Source organism: Gallus gallus, chromosome 2 (assembly GCF_016699485.2).
Source record: "Gallus gallus isolate bGalGal1 chromosome 2, bGalGal1.mat.broiler.GRCg7b, whole genome shotgun sequence".
Taxonomy (NCBI): Eukaryota; Metazoa; Chordata; class Aves; order Galliformes; family Phasianidae; genus Gallus; species Gallus gallus.
Genome location: NC_052533.1, coordinates 10,728,399 through 10,746,189, shown reverse-complemented (window position 1 = coordinate 10,746,189; position 17,791 = coordinate 10,728,399). Strand labels below are relative to the sequence as shown.

The 17,791-nt window shown below is 40.5% G+C and overlaps 1 protein-coding gene and 1 long non-coding RNA gene across 2 annotated transcripts in view; both read left to right on the top strand.

The window, feature by feature from the left end:
- The first annotated feature begins 312 nt into the window (after positions 1-312).
- Positions 313-17,791, top strand: part of ADARB2 (adenosine deaminase, RNA specific B2 (inactive)) — a 299,619-nt gene continuing 282,140 nt past the window's right edge. Inside the window, exon 1 of the mRNA XM_418563.8 lies at positions 313-461. Coding sequence (XP_418563.5) covers positions 362-461 — 100 coding nt within the window. The 5' untranslated portion in view covers positions 313-361. The remainder of the gene's footprint in view (positions 462-17,791) is intronic.
- Positions 3,720-14,872, top strand: LOC124417740. Its single transcript, XR_006938512.1, has 3 exons — positions 3,720-4,267; positions 7,180-7,331; positions 12,300-14,872. It is a non-coding gene; the product is annotated as an uncharacterized LOC124417740 (long non-coding RNA).

Genomic DNA, 17,791 nt, shown 5'->3' with positions numbered 1-17,791 from the left:
GCGATTGGGCTGCAGGAGACTTTGCAGCAGCAAATCCGCCCCCCCCCCCCCCCCCCCCCCCTTCGCTCGGCTCCGCACCCCCTCCCTCACTCCTCGCGCTCTCCCTTCAAAGCGGCCGGGGCCGAGAAAGTCGCAGAGGTACCAAAAGTGGGCGCGGGGCCGGAGGAGCCGCGGCGGCCGCCCCCGCCCCCGAGCACCGCACGGCCCGGCCCGGCCCGTCGGGGCGGAGGCGCGACCCCACGCCTGGCAGCGCCGAGCGAGCGGCCCTCCCCTGCGCGCTATAAAAGCCGCCTCCAGAAAGAGAGGAAAGTCGGCGGGAGAAGAGCATCGCGGCGCGGTGCCGTTGCTCTCAGGTACGGGCATGACATCCGTCCTCGGCGGCAGCAGGGCGTCGGGAGGGCCGAGCGGGCAGCTGAAATGCAAGTCCAAGAGGAGGAGGAGGAGGAGATCGAAGAGGAAAGGTAAGAGGAATTTTGTTTCTTTTTCTTTTTCCCTTTATTCTCCCCCCACCTCCCGCCTCTCTCCGCCCGTCTCCCGCCCGCACGTTGCCTCACGCCCCGGCTGCTCCTGCTCTTCTCGACTCTGGATGGCGCCCGCCGGCACCGGCCCCGACGGCCGCGCAGGGGCGGCGATGCCTTCCTGCCCCGTGGGGCAAAACGGAGACCAGAGGGACCGCCGCTCTCTCCGCTCTATTGGCTCTCCCCTCTCTTTGTTCGGGGCCGCGGCTGAATCCTGCGGCGGTGCTGGCGAGGCGGAGCTGTCCCGGGTGCTGTCCCCGGCTCCCCGGAGTCCCGCCGCGTCCCGCGGTGTCCCCGTGCCACCCGGCAGGACATTCCCGTGTGGAGCACGAAGCGGCGTGGAGCCTCTCGGTTGCAGGTGGTGACCCCAAAGCTCTCTCTCTCTCTTTTTTTTTTCTTTCTTTTTTTAGATAAAGTCCACCAAGTTTAGCTATTTTTGGTACTGTTCCACTTCCCCCAGTGAGAAACCTTTGCTAGGGAAGTACTAATTTTCATGAGCACGAAAAGTAAAGCTACAGGATGTCACCGCAAACAGGGAATATGCCCTAGATAAAAGCTCTTCTGAAGGCTGTCCTGTTTTCTCCTGTAGGGAGGATGTCACACTACTGCCTGAGTTTTGATGTTTTGCCTGAAAAACTCAAAGTTAGCAGACTGTGAACACCATAGTAAAATGAATGGATACAAGAAACAGTGCCAGTTCCAGTGCACTTGGGCACAGCGAAGCTAACTCCAAGTGTTTATCTGAGCAGTAAATATCCCCCAACCTGTCATTGTCACAGTTACAAGGGGTTGGCACAAGTTTCAGCTTGTCAGGTGAAGCTGATACTTCAGCTACCTTATTTCTTCTTCTGATTCTAAGAGTTCTAATTTATAGAGCACATTAGCTAACAGTCTTTTCATTATTGATTTGTGTTAAAGCCAATAATCATGTTACTGGATAACTTTTTAGAAATGTCAAAGCAGGTTTTGTGTGTTAACAAGTGAAAATGGGTCAGATGCTGAATTCCGGACACTAGTGCACAACTGCCACTATTTCAACTTTCACTTTGAATTCTATTTTCATAATCATGCTTAACAGTGACCTGAGCACAAGTGAGAACAGCAGACCTGCAGAAGTATTCATGCTTCTGGTATGTGTGTAGTCTTAACTTGCTGCTCCTCATCTTTAGTGTGCTGTAACATCCAGTGGTAAAGAGTGTTTTACAGTGTTACAGAGCAAATATTAAAATATGAAGCAAAGGGAGAGCTCCCACACTCAGTGCCTTTAAATCTGCTTGTACATAAGTTGCTCTCTGCAGCCTTCTTCATGTTTGTAAATTTATGTCAGGAAAAACAACTTTTCTAGGGGTTTACAAACTTAGCCTAGCCTGAGCTACCCTATGCTTGGTCAGTTATCCATGCAGTGGAGAAAAGGTGCTTTGTTATGACAGAAAATTGTAAGAGTTGATTTTCTTTCTAAGAAACAGACAGGAATAAGGGTCTTTTAGTAATACTTTTTTTTTTTTTTTTTTTTTTTTTTTTTTTTTTTGCTGCTTTGTTCATTGCTCTGTTCTGCCAAGATAAGATGGAAGTTGACTGTCTTAAAAAAAACCCTGCACAAAACAAATGAAAAACTTGCTAAATAATAACTTGGTAAATGGCAGCTATTTGCAGAACAAACAGCTGGATGCCACTGGCATTCTAGAAAGTGTTTCTCCGACCACTATCAATGAGAACTGCACATGAAGAGTTTGTGTTTTTATTCTTTCAAACACACTGTTGTTACCACTTTACAACCAGGTAGTTGCTATACTTGCTATAGGGAGAAATGCATGTGTTTGCGTTATTTTGTTTTTCTTTCACATATAACTACTGTATATATTCTTAAAACAGACAAAAAGGAAATATACATTCCTGTGAATTTATGCTGGCAAAATTCCTCTAACTTGTAGCACATCCAGTATAAAACCTATTGGTTTTGACTATTATGAAATCTGATTTATTTATCATATATTCCTATGCCTTTTTTTTTTTTTTTTTTTTTTTTTAATGGTACCTAGTGTAAAGGTGTTGTTTAGCAACTAGCTCTCCTGGAGGTTCATCAAGAAAATGTTTATTAGGCTCACAAATTACTACATCTTCATGAGAATTAATATGGGCTGCACTATTCCACAGTTTTGATTATTTAATAGATTGTGAGAAAAATTATTTTATAGAGTTACAACTAAAGCACTTGCCTTTAACAGTTCTCCAGTACCTATTTTGTTATTTATAGCAAGAATACTTTTAAATCATGCTTTAAAGTGTGTAAGTACACATGCATTTACATAGACACACAGATACCTCTGGACACATGTATACAAAGAAATTGTTTCTTGTTTTATGTTTAAAAGGAGCAGTTTCAGAGTAAGGAAATGAAATTATCTCTCACACCCCCACTCCTCAAGGAGGTGAGCTCTACAGATTATTTATACAATTTAATGTATTTTATTAGGCACATTATATACAGTCTGTACTTAAAAACAAATTGAGACAATGTCTTACGGAACATCTTGGAATGCATAGCGGTAGAAGTAGATATTATTCTCTATTTAATAGCATTATTTTTCATCTTCTATTTTATTTTCTATGGTTTTAGTCATGTTTTTGTCCTCTGTGTGAATTATAAGTTAGTTTTTCTGTTTTAGCAATTTGCTTCATTATCTGTATACCTGGGTGCTCTGCTTTAGGAGTTTCTTGGGGGTAGAAAGCAAGTTCAAGCAGGGAGAACAAACAACATTCTTTGAATAGCTAAGTGTCTGTGTGTATTTATGCAAAAAAACAACCCAAAACAATAGAACCCATGTGCTGTGCTGGGAAACACGGAGAGAGAATTTCCATATATGCAAATTGAGAATTGAAGACACTGAGTGTGATTGCAGTGTACAAAGACATAGTCTAGTAATCAATTTTCATGCACCTAATTTTTAGGTATATGAAATCCAGCAAACTATTGAGTATAAATATCTCGTCTTGAAGCATTAACATTAAATGTCCACTGGATATCACATTCCAAGCATATATTTGCCCAGAGATTCCATTCAGTTTTACACTGCTTGCAGAAAGTGTGTTAAAAACACTTAACTGGTTGGATATTCACAGCTCTTGTTAAATAACTATTTGGGGGGGGAGAGGAGGGGGGAATATTTTGTCATTTAGAAAATAAATATTTAACTCTGAGTGGGAAATAAACTTAATTTCTCAAAGATCTAATGAAAAATAAATGCAGCTGATTGCCAAAATATCCGCAGGCTAATTTTGCGCAAAAGCGGAAATTGATATTTTATGCTTCTCTTTCTTTTTTTCCTTTTGTTTTGATATATGTGTATAAAATGACCAGAAATTAAAAAGCTCTGACTAATGATTTAATGAAATCCATTCTAAATTTTAGGTCTTTAAAGAAAATTGCTGGATATATGGGTTCTTATGGTGTTTTCTCCAAGGTTTTGAATCATGGCAGAGTATTGGCAGAATTCAGTGCAGCGGCCTCCCCATGTTCTGTGCAGATTTGATAGCCTGCGGTACTGATTTTGAAAAGCAAGCTTGCTTTCTGAGATAAATGGTTAAAAATAGACCAAACAAAAGCAGAGTTGCCATTCACTGATAACACTAAAAAGGCACACTTTGGCAGTTTCCGTTAACTTCTTCGAAATCAACACAGAGAAACTAAATATGAAATGGATGACTGAAGATATGTCACTTCTCAGTTATTTTCCAGCGTAAAACAACAAGTAAGCTACCTCATTTGCAATACCTTTTTATAGAGCTAGCAATTAAAGTTAATTATAGGGAATGAGAGGGAATCAGGTATCCCTGATGTGGTGGAAAGCTTTGTCAGGCTTTGTTTCTGATAAAATGTGAAATGAGATAAAAATGGACAGAATAAACTAAGAAGAGGCAGCAAGAATGCGAGAGAGACAAAACGATTGTGAAATGAAATTTCATGAAAAATTAATGAAATAGAAAGAGTGTGCTGAGGACAGAGGGAGGAAACCAGCTTGGCTCTTCATCATCCTGCAATGCCAAAGTAATAAATGAGAGTGTTTCATCTCGGCGAGGTTCAGGGACACAACTCTTTCCCCACAACAGGATTGTGTCGTGCTTCAAGATGTGTTCCGCTTATCTCATTCCCTGGCAGCTTGAGAGGAAGGGACTGGATTTAGTGATAAAATTAAATTGATTAAACCTTTATCCATCATCTAATTTGGTACCTTTCTTTTTTCTTTTCTTTTTTACTATTACCTCCAATTTCTAGTGATCCGTGTAATGACAGCAATTTGAGATAGCATCAAGGACATTAGCTACAATGACTGAACTTAAATTTAGAATAAAAATATGGGATTCATGAGTCCATACCTAAATAGCAGACAATTAGGTTATAGCGCAGCTGTATCTTCCTAGCACATAAGAGCGAGAACAATAAAATGGTGCATTTTACTTTAAGACAGAACAAAATATTTTGACTTTACCTCCAGGAGTTAATTATGTAAGCAGAAAAAGCAGTAACACAAATGTTGACCAGATCATAAATGAACAGCCACAATTATATCCATTTTTGCCTTTCTGAACACAGAAATTTAGTCAGAGGTTCTGCTTTCTTCAGTAATGATGCACAGGCACTGAAAGGTAGTGGCAATGTATATAGTGTTAGAAATTGCTTCAACATGCTTTAAAATTTTGTAGCTTCTCTGTGATTTGGATAGTGAAATTCTCCCATAAGGTGATTCTTTACAGCTTTGCTTACAAATTCCTGTTTAAGAGAGATTAACAGAGTTTTGAAAATACTTAATGGCAGCCCTTTATGAACTGCTACCCTACAAATGGAAAACCCCGCACTAAAAATTAAAGGTCACATTAAATTGCCTTGTGAAATATCAGAGGTACCAAAGGTCCGTGGAAACATTTTCTTAGGTTCTTTCAATTCTCTTCAGGTTAGCAAGTTGCATTAAAAAGGCAAGCGTTAGAATATCTGTCTAATCTCCATTAATTGTAGTACTTTTGAATTACTGCTGTCCAATATTGCCTAGGTTTTGCAAGTAGTAATGAACCTGAATTGATCCCTGTGTTCACTGCTAACTATCTCTACAACCTTTCAGGCAGTTTACCGTTTTTTTCCCATGTAAACTATTAGTTATCCAGACAAAAAAGCTGATATGCATCAGTAGATACATTATTCTCAAGGCGTTTGTGATGAACTTGACATTTATTTGTGTGTAAAACTGCCTGGTTTGCCTGCAAATCATGTAAGTTCCAGCAGTGCTTACATTTCTTCTCTGACTTTTGTTTCCTGGTGCATGAATTTTAAACGAAGCAGCCAACCCAGAGGTGTTCTAACAGCATGTTGTGTTATGTAATATATTACAAAGACCACTTTGTTAACTGGTAGAAACAGCTTGTCAGCTCATACTAATAGGCAGCCCTCCCTGAGTCATAAAATAACCAAATTTAATGCCTGAACAGAAAGCATTTAAATGGGCAGTGTTATCATTGTTGTTCAGTTGGTCTCAGATTTCTTGCTTCTTAAAATGGATTTGAAATATGAAGGCGTATTTTGGGGCTCTGAGTTAACAACGCTTGTTCGAGACGAAGGACTGGCCGTTGCTGTGGATGGTTTGATGGAAATCTCTGCTAACCAAAGTGTGGTAATGAGGGAAGCACAGAGCAGGGCAGGGTGCGTGAAGAACAGGGTGGGTAATATTGAGGATGTTATGGTGTCATTAGCGAATGAAAAGTATGTTCTTGCAGAGTGCTTTCTGCCTCATCTGTCTGTTCTGGCTCAAAAACGTACACTCGAAACATTGAGGATTCAGAGGCATATGGCAAAGGGATTAGAGATGTGTAAAACTTAAGCAGAAGAAAATTGATGAGATTTATATTGTTTACTTTGGAGATAAACATAAGAAGGAATACAGCAAAACCATATTAATGAAGGAAAGATTACAAAGAAAGTAAACTGGCTACTCTGATTTATACCTGATTCATTTTTTTACAAAGACAAAAGCCTTTAAGGAAGCTGAATTTCAGCACATTTCAAAGGAGAAAAGGACTTTCTTCTGAGACAGCACATAGCTGGCCTGTGGGACTCACTGCTTCCAGGTATGAAAAAACAAAACTTACATATGTGTAAGGAGAAGAGGCACTTGATTAGCTCAGTTGAGAATAAAGATAAAAAGTTTGCTGCTCACTTCAGTGAATGCAGGTTTGGGCTTTATTTTGGATGTATCAGGGAGGATTAGTTAGTTTGTTTTTTAATATGAGTTATGAATCCTCTTTTTCTGAAGCTATCTGACATGGATTAAGGGGAAAGGTAGTTTGTAGGTGGTTTATTCCATCGTGGTCACTAGTGGGCTGGCACTGAGCGGCCACCTTTGTGCCTTCCAACACTCTGAAGCACTGCTGGATGAAAGGAGATGTATTTCCTTGCTTTTCCTGATGACTTGTTCAGTCCTTGCCCTTTCTGTTACCACTCATCTCCCTGTACGTAAAGACAGACCAAAATTCCCAACCTCCTTGATGCCGTAGAGAGTTTAGAAGGATGACAAATATTAACATCCCTCCCTCCTTCTTATTCCCTTGGAAAAAGGAACAAAGCAGTGAGATACTGACAGCGAGCTGTGTAACCACACTATGATTTGTTAAGCAGAAGAAAGCCAGTTACTGACGTGACTGTGAGCACATTGCTTCAAGATGAATGCTGTGCACGGGAGATGGCTCCCACAGACAGTGGTTGTCTTTGTGCCGGCGTGGGATGGAGCTGTATCAACCATCGCATACCATGGTGCAGCCATGCCACATGTGAGTGCTGTTTCGGAAGCCTACCGTATGTGGTGGTGGTGCTTCACATTTGGGAAGCACTGAGCAATAAGCAGATCTCAGAAAAGTACTTATTGAGAAATGGTGCTTTTCATATTTTTTTCCCCATTTTTACATCAACCTTAGGAGGTGCTCAAATTTATTAGCAGAGTCACCTTTCTCTGCCTGCTAATGAAACATTGGCATGAAGAGTCAATGTTGCTGGGAAGTGTAGGGTGAAATAAGTTGTATTTGACGGGCATTTTATCTCCATCTCCATGAAAGATATTTACACACAACTAATTTTATGCGACTGCCTGCACCTTACCATGTGCAATGGTTACTTGTTCCTTAAATAGCAGGATTTAACAAAATGATGGCCAACTCTAATAATGCTTACTTTTGTGTGAGGCCCAAAGCTGCTGCCTTTGCTTCCAGTAAAATTATAATTGAAACTTCTCCACATGAGTCGGGGGGCAGAACTGCGCTGCTATATATATGTGTATTTGCACTGAAACATTTTTGTACAAAATAGGGACTTTTGTGGCCTTCTCTGTCTATCTGTGTCAAAACAATGAGCATATTAAACACCAAGTTCTGTTACACAGTGAATCCCCCAAAAATATTTTCTTTAGGAATTTTTATACTAAACTGAATAATTTTGTTCGAAGATGTAAAGATAAAATCCATTTCTAGCATGTGTATATTTATGCAGATCCATCCATACATTCATGCTGTGTGAATTTGCCATTTTGAATACATAGGCATATATGTAAACATTCTCATAAGATTTCTGTATTATCTCCATCTCTGTAATACCAACAGTCCTATAGACAAATCACAAAGACACAGCTGTGTAACAATTACAAGACTATTTTTTTTTAATTGCAAAATAAGTAAGTGAAAGAAATTCCTTATAATCCAGATTTTTTTAGATATTCCTATGTTCTATTTTTGTACATATGTCTTCTGAGTAGCTGAGTAATTTAGAATGGCAAAGACAGAGACGCTTGTGCAGGAGCCTGTACTATTCATGTCAGGAAACCCCAAACGTTCATCAAAAAAGGCGGATTTGGTCTGAAGTTTGCTTTTGTGCTGATCTTTCCCCAGCTGATTTGCCTGGAAAAACTGTCATAGCTGGGAACAGAAGCCACCTTGAGCTGGTATTCTTTGTCACATCCATGCCAGCAGACATGGCACACAATGCCAGGCAGAAATGCCTATGGATTCTTCGGCAATATTTAACTTAAATTAATGTTCATTAGCTGATTTCCAGGCTGTAATCTTGCCTCCCTCATGCCAATCATGAATTGCTGTTTATGTGCTCACATGAGTGGCAATTTTGGGCGGTGAGGGGCACAGCCGCAGTGGTCTGCGTTGCCTCCATTGTTGAGCAACGCAGATAGTAATTAAATTGGAGCTCAGCTCTTGTTGCTTGAGGATGGAGGAGTTTAAAAAATGCAGTGCAAAGAGAGACAGTTCTCTGCTATCACTGACAGCAGGTCTCCTCCAGCTGCAACTGCTGCAAAGAGTGTTGATTGATCTGTGTTTATCATTTATTTATGCTAAAGCATCTGATGCGTGTCTGTAAAATCTGTTATTTCTAAAATCGAGATATTTGGCTCGTTTTCAAACCACATTCACAAAAACTGGCTTTTGCACATGTATGATAGAGGTTTGCTTTACCCAGCGCTGTGCTCACAAGGAACCCTTTTGTGCCCTCAGCTGAAGTCCATGAGCACAAGTCATTTGATAATCTTTTTTTTTTTTTTTTTTTTTTAAGAAATAAAAGTTTCACTGTGCAAATGCTTTAGATTTTGTATGCAGACAGGAAGAAGGAATATACAGTGTTCAAGCATAAGTTTAAACATTTCCTAGCCTTCAGAACAAATCAAAAGTAAGTGTTACTGGGATAACTTCTACCCTGACTATAATACTTCAATTCTGCATGTTTGTTTTTTTTTTAAAGAAGAATTTTTCAGTTCCTGCATATTAAAATATGAAGTGTAAGTTGTAAGGTAGAAACAGGCAGTACAACACAACAGAATCCCAATTCCCACAAGATGGTTATTAGATGTCAAAGAATAAATGGGGGGAATTTTTTAAAAAATGTACACTGGTTTTGCTTAGTCTGAAATGAAACAGCCCTTGGCAGCTGAGCAGTGTGATTTGTAATAGATGCAGCTTAACAGGACACTGCTTTTTAGATTTGCCAGCATAGGTACAATTTTAAGCAGGTGATACACTGCTAAAATGGTTCAAGGTTAGAAACCATGGACAAAAGTTTTCCTGAAGGTCAATTCTTAAGTTTACTCTCTCATGACGCAAGACACATTGAACTAATTTTTGCCCTTCCCTTTGGATAACCCCAACTCACCCTTGCCAGCAAGGACTCTCATTGCCTAGAGCCACCCAAATGTACCTGTCATGGCACCACATCGCTCAACACTGCCACAGTGGGACCTTGCTATGCCATGGCCCGACCCCATGCATACCCACCCCATGGGGCTAGTGGGCAGACAAATCTGTCCCTGCCACCATAAGCCTGCAGGGTTGTTTGCTTGACTTCTCCCTGGCTGCCCAGAGGCCTCTCTGTTTACTTTATTTTTGAATGTACTGTCTGCTTTCACTTTATTTTTTGATTTTTTATTTTTACTTTTTACTTTATTTGTAGAAATAGACAAATACATGGAAATGGATTTTCCATAAATATGATCTAAATTTCATAGCTATTATTTCCACTAAAAATCTTAATTACAATGCCTACAGTGTAGTTCATCAATCTGGGAAGTGCATGTCCTCCTTGGAAGACCAGGAGATTTTTTTGTTTAAGCTGAGACCACTGTAAATTGACTGTACCATTTAACTCTTGGACTAAAATATGGCAGATATTCTAAGTTTAAAAAATAAAAATAAAAAATAAAATGCCAAAAGCCCTGTTTTCTGAATCTAGAAAAGTAATTCTAAAAGTTAATACAATTTTTAGTAAAAAAAAGTCTATTTCTCCCTGCAACATTACTTTAACTTTTCCTCATAAAACTCCAAGCCACCATCAAGAATCTCTAAAATGAAATGAAAGCAAGAAGCAACAAATTACAGATTATTTTGTGTCTTATAGAGTGCTTTTCATAAGGGGCTGTGAATTAAACACTGTAGAAACCATCTCCATCTTTTATATTAATGATTAAGATAACTGCAAAGGCTACAAAAAGCCACTCTTAAACTAATACTGAATGTTTGCTACCCTGAAGATCCATGCATTTATCCCATTTGCACTTTCTGAATTTGAATAACTCTTTACTCAAACACCTCCACTTCTTGTCATTATATCCTCACGTGTATCCTCACTTTATTCATACAATTTATAGAAATGAATGTATATGGGAGATTGGTGATTGGATCAGACTAATATCTCACACAGGGTTTCTGGGCTGGCGTGTGGCAAAATCACTTCCTCAGTCAGGCCATCATGCTCAGAAAAGCAGTAAAGAGTGAGTAACAAGATCTGCATACAGATACACAGGTGCTTAAATTTTCTGTGGAATCAGAAAAGAAACAAGAAGCTGTTATTGTTTCCCTAAAAATTTTCCACATATAAAGAAGTTCCTAATGCACATGATTCTTGAAACATATTACTTAAGACCTGGTCTAATTCTGTTTTACCTCATCTAAATTGATCCAATGCTTGCTCATCTGAAAAAATGTTTCTGTGACATGGGCACATACAGCTGCTGCCCGTACTGTTTAGACAAAAAAGGGAGATAGCAAAAAATCAAGATATGGGGCTAAAAATACTTTTCTAATCAAGATGATAGCAAAAGCAATGTTTGTGGGCTGTAGGGTGGAAGCAGTGGTTTGTTAATCTCAGTACTAACTCATTTGACTTCTGCTGGTTTGCCCTGGGCTCTATTGTGAATGTTGGTGTGGGGCAAGTACCTGCCTGCAGCCAGCAACAGCACACAAAATTCCATCTGCCATTGCCCTGCGCTCCAGCAGGTATCTGTGAGCTTATGCATTGGAGAACAGCGGTGGTTGATTCACTGAAACTTGCACAGCAAAAAAGAGACTCATCATTGATCACTTATGATCCTTATGGATCCCTTCCAACTCAGGACAGTCTATGAGTCTGTGATCACCAGCATAGTCCAGGCATAAGCATGGACAGCAAGGTGCAGGCATGAGATAGGACATCATCAACATATCAGTGACCAAAATCATGGCGTAAAGGTAGCAGCAACACAGCCCCTGACCGAGTGTGGGAACCTGGAGTCTGTCAGTCCTGCCTAACAGCTTGTCTCTGTTGAATGTTGTCAGTATATTATATAATTTTCCCTGCAACAGCTTGTTTCAGAAACTTTTCCCAGTAATGTAGATTATAAAATTTTGTTTTGACTGTTTTAGTTCATATTCATTAGATAAAAGCCCAGACAATTACTGTGATAGTTTCACTAGCAGGTGGAACATGTTTTAGGATTTGATGGGCATGGGATTTGTTGGAATAATCTCAGAGAAATTTGGAGGATTATTTTTATGATGGGGGGGTTGTATGAAAAGTGAGAATGTAAGCAGATTGGAAAGTGATTTCATTATGTTTTTACATTAGTTTGCTTTTACCATTTTAAATCTAGAATAATTTCATACTTTGAACAAATAAATGTCTCTTAGGGCAAGCAGTGAACCACACAGATAAATGCTGCCTAAACAATATAGCTTAAAATTTCATAAATAGTATGCAGCGGTATTTCTAAAGGGATACGATTTTATTGTGTTCATTTTCCAAAACAGTAAAAAGAGCTAGGAAAAATGTTTTCTGTTTTCACTTCTACAATGATCACTGTCATTTATTATGTACATTAAGGTTATAGCTTAATTTTTGTTGAGTAGGTAATAATACAGAAAATATGCATGCATCAACACTGCTTGTTGTGGATTTGTGATCAAAAGCACCATTTCCTTTTTTGTTTCCACTAGAAAAGAAAGAAAGATTGAGAGCAGAGTCAAGATGAAGAGAATAGGAGCCTGATCCTGCTTTGTCACGTGGGAATCCCTCTTTTTCAGGAGGACTGGGCCCTGCTGCTTATGGGACCTTCATCCCATGAGTGGCCATTCTCCCATGGGTGGTCACATTGTCTTCATTGATCTCAGTGGTAATTTTTATATGGGTTAGGGTCATGACAACTGGCACTGACAGTAATACATCACCGCCAAATTAGAATTTCTAAAAGAAAACAAGCAAGTTAAAATTGCACGTTCAGGAAAGTACTTTATTTACTTCCTACATTACAGCAACAGAATTTAACATTACAGGAGGTTTAAAAATACATTTGCATAACACCGAAGTTATCAGTCTAGACTCCCCATCTGTTGAATGCCTCGTTAGTGAGTAGCTGTAGCACTTCGGTATTTCACTTAAACATCATGAAAAAAATGGTAATAATTTCTCTATGCTATTCTGCTACTAATGAAACTTCAAAGCCATGAATGCATATGTTTATATTCAATCTCTATTTATATACTTAAACACAGACACTAGCACTATGCATATTAATGTGCCAATATGTGCTCCAGCAATGCGTACATTAACTTACATGCATATTCATATAAAGGGTTGAGCTTGATGGAAGCTTGGTCCTAAGCTTCATACAGACCTTGAATCAAACCCTTAGTTTTTAATAAGGTAGGGCCAAATTTAATGGGGCCAAATTTCCAGGAATTCGTTTGGATCATTGTTGCTTTTGTATTTGTTTTTTCTTAAGCATAAGTTTTGCATACAGGTGTTCTTCTGTTGACTCTGTAGTGCTTCCACACTCTCTTGTCCATTCTCCTTTGTCTCTGTTGTTTTCAGTGTGTTTTAATCATGCATTGTAATCCCCTATGCCGTTATAACTGATTAATTAGCAGCCCCTCCGATTCGGGCTCTGAATCGTTCTCTTATGCTCAGATCATTTATAACTTTAGCTGAAAAGACAAGTTTGAACATCTCCCTTGCAATTCATCTCTTTGCTTTGTGTAACTACCATGATTATTGTTTATTCTTTATTATGAGTGGGTTTTTCTAAGGATGAAATGTTAACTCTCTGTTATCTTGGCTCTTAACCTGCAATTAAATCCCATCAAATAGGCTGATAGGAAATAATGTAAAGTCAGAGAATCCACTACTCATGTTTCTTTGTAGGTTTGGGGACTTCAAATGTCCATTTTTTCTCCAAAGATTAACTTAAGGAAACTGCAACTAGAAGAATTGAATGACAAATCAATTATTTTGCAGAGCTTTCATTTGCTTATAATCTCAAATTTTCTTTACAGATATGTGGGATAGAAGCATGCCTGTATTTGTATATGCGTGAAGAGTAAACAAATCTGACATTTTCCTTGAACATTAGGATGACAAAATCTATGGTTTTCAGAAAATCACATGGCAGGACCTGCATGTGTACCAGTAGCCTTGGCTGCAGCAGTTGCAGAGCTGGACAGTCCAGGGGAAGCGCTGTGTCCCAGGAGGATGGGCTGGGCAGGAGCTGGTGGTTCAGGTAACACGCAAGGGGACAGAGGGCAGTGGCAACAAAGCTGAAACTCGTGTCCTTAACAAAGAGATTGCAGGCTGCAGGACTTCTGGTGGCAGAGAAGATCTGTCCTCCTCAGAAGTTCCTACCTGAACTTCCCTCAACTCTTTGTCCAGATTTCCTTGTGAAGTCCAATGCTCAGAGCTTGTGAAGGAAGCACTTTTCTCCATTACATTTGCCCTATGCGTATTTTTTGAAGCAGATGGGGTCAAGATATCAAGAGATTGAAGGGGGATCAAATACCCATTTGCCACTAGCTACTTCAAGCATGAAACCATGAGAGCACAGCATGAAGGAATAGCAGAGGAGAAATTTTGCCAAGGCAGTGTTTTTCAGGACAGATAGAATAGTGAAGGATAAAATACTTCATTGCTCCTCCCACCTACTGTCCCAGTCACCCTGTCAAGCACCAGCTAGCAGCACAAAGATTTATTTCTCTAGAAGGAACTGGTTGTCTCCAAGTGTCACACAATTTATGCAGCAATTACCTGTTCACTTTCTACTGCAGTTAATGCCCATGTGGACTCATTCTCTGAGTCCAAAGATCTGCATTCTCTTCAGCCCAAACAGAGCCAAAGAGAGATACTGAGACTGTCCTGAACATAGAATCACAGAATATCCTGAGGGTAGGAACCCACAAAGATCTCGAAGCCCAACCCATGGCTCCACACAGCACTGTCCGAAAATCAGACCATACGTCTGAGAGCTTTGATCTCCACCAGAAAAGGGATGGCCTGCAGGGACAGGGTGGTGATTGTCTCTCTACTCTGCCCTTGTGAGGCCCCATCTGGAGTACTTCGTCCAGGTCTGGGGGCCCCAGTACAGGAAAGGTGTGGAGCTGTTGGTGCGGGTCCAGTGGTGGGCCACGAAGATGATCAGACATCTGGAGCACCTCTCCTATGAAGACAGGCTGAGGGAGCTGGGCTTGTTCAGCCTGGAGAAGGCTGAGAGGAGACCTCATTGCATCCTTTCAGTATTTAAAAAGGGATTATAAATAGGAAGGGAATCAACTTTTTACTCAGATAGGTAGTGATAGGACAAGGGGGAATGGTTTTAAGCTCAAGGAGGGAAGGTTTAGGTTAGATGTCAGGGGGAAGATCTTCACAGAGAGAGTGCTGAGGTGCTGGCACAGGCTTCCCAGACAGGCTGTGGATGCCCCATCCATGGAGGTGTTCAAGACCAGGTTGAATGGAGCCCTGGGCAACCTGGTCTAGTACCAGATCTGGAGGTTGCGGGCCCTGACTGTGGCAGAGGAGTTGGAACTTGATGATCCTTGGGGTCACTTCCAACCCACACCACTCTATGATTCTACGATTCTAAAGATATTTGTGTAATATAAATTTAAGAAGAAAGAAAACAGCATCTGATTTTTTTAAAAACTTCTTTTATTTTTTTTCTTTCACAACTCTGTGATTACCCATGAGCTTTTAGAGAACTATATTAAAAAAATATATTTTCAAACATGAATAAGAAAAAGCATGTGCATAGAGCTTCATTTCAACTAGAAGGAGAAATGTGAGGTGCCTTTCTGGAGCTGTGATTCCAATTTGCTGGCTTCCCAAAGAGCACAGAACAAGTGTGTCTGTGACCAATGGAGCCCATGAAGCATTTTAAGACTGTCTCTAGCACTCGTTTCATTCTCCAGGAAGAATTAATCTGAAATATTCCAGCATACCTTTCTGGAGATACAGCACATTTCTCTACTGATTACCTCTGTTTGCTGTTTGTTTTTGTAGAGATCTCCTCACTTTCAGATATTTAATCACTTACTTACAGCCTCATAGTGCCCAGATACACACTTCTATTCTCAGCCTCTGCTATGTTGGTTGGTCCCCTCAGCTGCTGTCATAGAATCATATAATCTTTAGAGTTGGAAGGGACCTTTAAAGGCCATCTAGACCACCTCCCCTGCAATGAACAGGGACATGCACAGCTAGATCAGGTTGCCCAGGGCCTGATCCAGCCTGGCCTTGAAAGTCTCCGCAGACGGGGCATCAACCACATCTCTAGACAACCTGCTCCAGTGCCTCACTACCCTCACTATAAAAGACTTTTTCCTCATATCTAACCTAAATCTATACTCTCTGAACTTGAAGTCATTTCCCTTTGTTCTGTCACCACAGATCCTGCTAAAGAGTCTGTCCTCTTCTTTTCTGTAGCTTCCCTCTAGCTATTGAAAGGCCGCTATCAGGTCACCTCGGAGCCTTCTCTTCTCCAGGCTGAGTAGCACCAGCTCTCTCAGCCTGTTCTTGAAGGAGAGGTGTTCCATTCCTTGGATCATTTTTGTCTCTTTCCTCTGGACAAGTTCCAAGAGTTCTATGTTTCTCCTGTACTGAGGATTCCACATTTGGATGCAGTACTCCAGGTGAGGCCTCACAAGCACAGAGAGACAGGATCACCTCCCTTGGCCTGCTGGCCACGCTTCATTTGATGCAGTCCAGGATACAGTTGGCTTTCTGGGCTACAAGGGTACATTGCTGGCTCACGTCCAGCTTCCAATCCACCAGTACCCTCAGATCTTTTTCAGCAGGACTGCACTCAATCCTTTAATCCCCCAGCTTGTGTTGGTAGTGAGACTGTGCCTTGACCCAGGTGCAAGATCTTGCATGTAGATTTGTTGAACCTCATAAGGTTCACCTGTGCTCACTGCTCAAGCCTGTCTAGGTCCCTTTGGATGGCCTCTCATCTCTCTGCTGACTGTGCTGTTGACTGTGTTGACTGTGTTTGGGCAGCAGTGTATCAGGAAGGAGCTGTTGACTGATGCAACTCAGGCTAAATTTAAGGGCAACAAAATATTTCTTTAGAACCCATAATGTCTCAAGAGTTGATGGTGCTTGAGAGAGATGAGCTGCTGAAATGTTAATGTGGTCATGAGATGGTGCAAATACAGCTAGTCTCTTGCTGTGCTCTCACTTGCACATGGAGTGATTACAGATGTGCTGCTAGCTGAGGAGCCCTGCAGCTGTTTACCCTCTTTCTTCTGGTGGTATAATGGGGGCAAGGTGGCCTAGTGGTGCTCCCAGCCCTATCAGCATGAAGCATATGTGTTTAGCCTGGTGTTCTTATGGGGCTTGGGGGCAGGTTCTCACACCTACAAAATAGATTTCTAATAAGGGAAGTTCTATTTTGAAATCAGTAGTGCTGAAATTAACTTTTCCTTTATTACTAGGACATATTTTAAGTCCCAATTCACATCTCATGGAAGTGCATTCCTCCCACAGCTATGCTGGGTGTACTGAGGGCAGGGTGTTACAATTTCCAGAAAAAGATGTTACTCAAGATCTTGAATATTTACATCCTTTGCCTTTTATAAAATGCATCCTCTTGTTGTAGACCTATATGTGGTTTAAAAGCGGTGAAAAAGTATGAAAAGCTACGCTTTATTTTCCTGTCACTTGATCTTCGTTTTTAATTTGGTTGTGTGAAAGTGATCTTTGCTTAAATGTATATGCTGCAAATTGCAAAATAATAATAATAATAATAATAATAATAATAATAATGTCTACAGTATAGTCCAAAATTGCTCTAAAATTAATTTAGGTCTTTATTTTCTGCAATCTTCTCTTGAGCTACCCATGGGTAGCTGAAGATATGTATGTCCTGCTGTCTTCAGTGGTCAGTGTGAGGTAGAAACTAGCTATATACTTGGATTACTTGCTCACTGAAGCACATAAAGCTACTGTTCATGGTGGTAAGATCAGCCAAAACTTTATTTCTGGGAGCCCTGACATGCACCAAGGACAGTGTCTGGCCTTTGGAGAGGGCTCCAAGAACTGGGTCAGTGCTGGTGACTTTGAAGAAAGGAGTTTCGTAGGACTCTACTCATTAAAAAACCCTGCTGGTGCAAAATTTAGCAAAATATCAAGCTAAATGATGAACTTGAATGAGGACAGGAGTTTA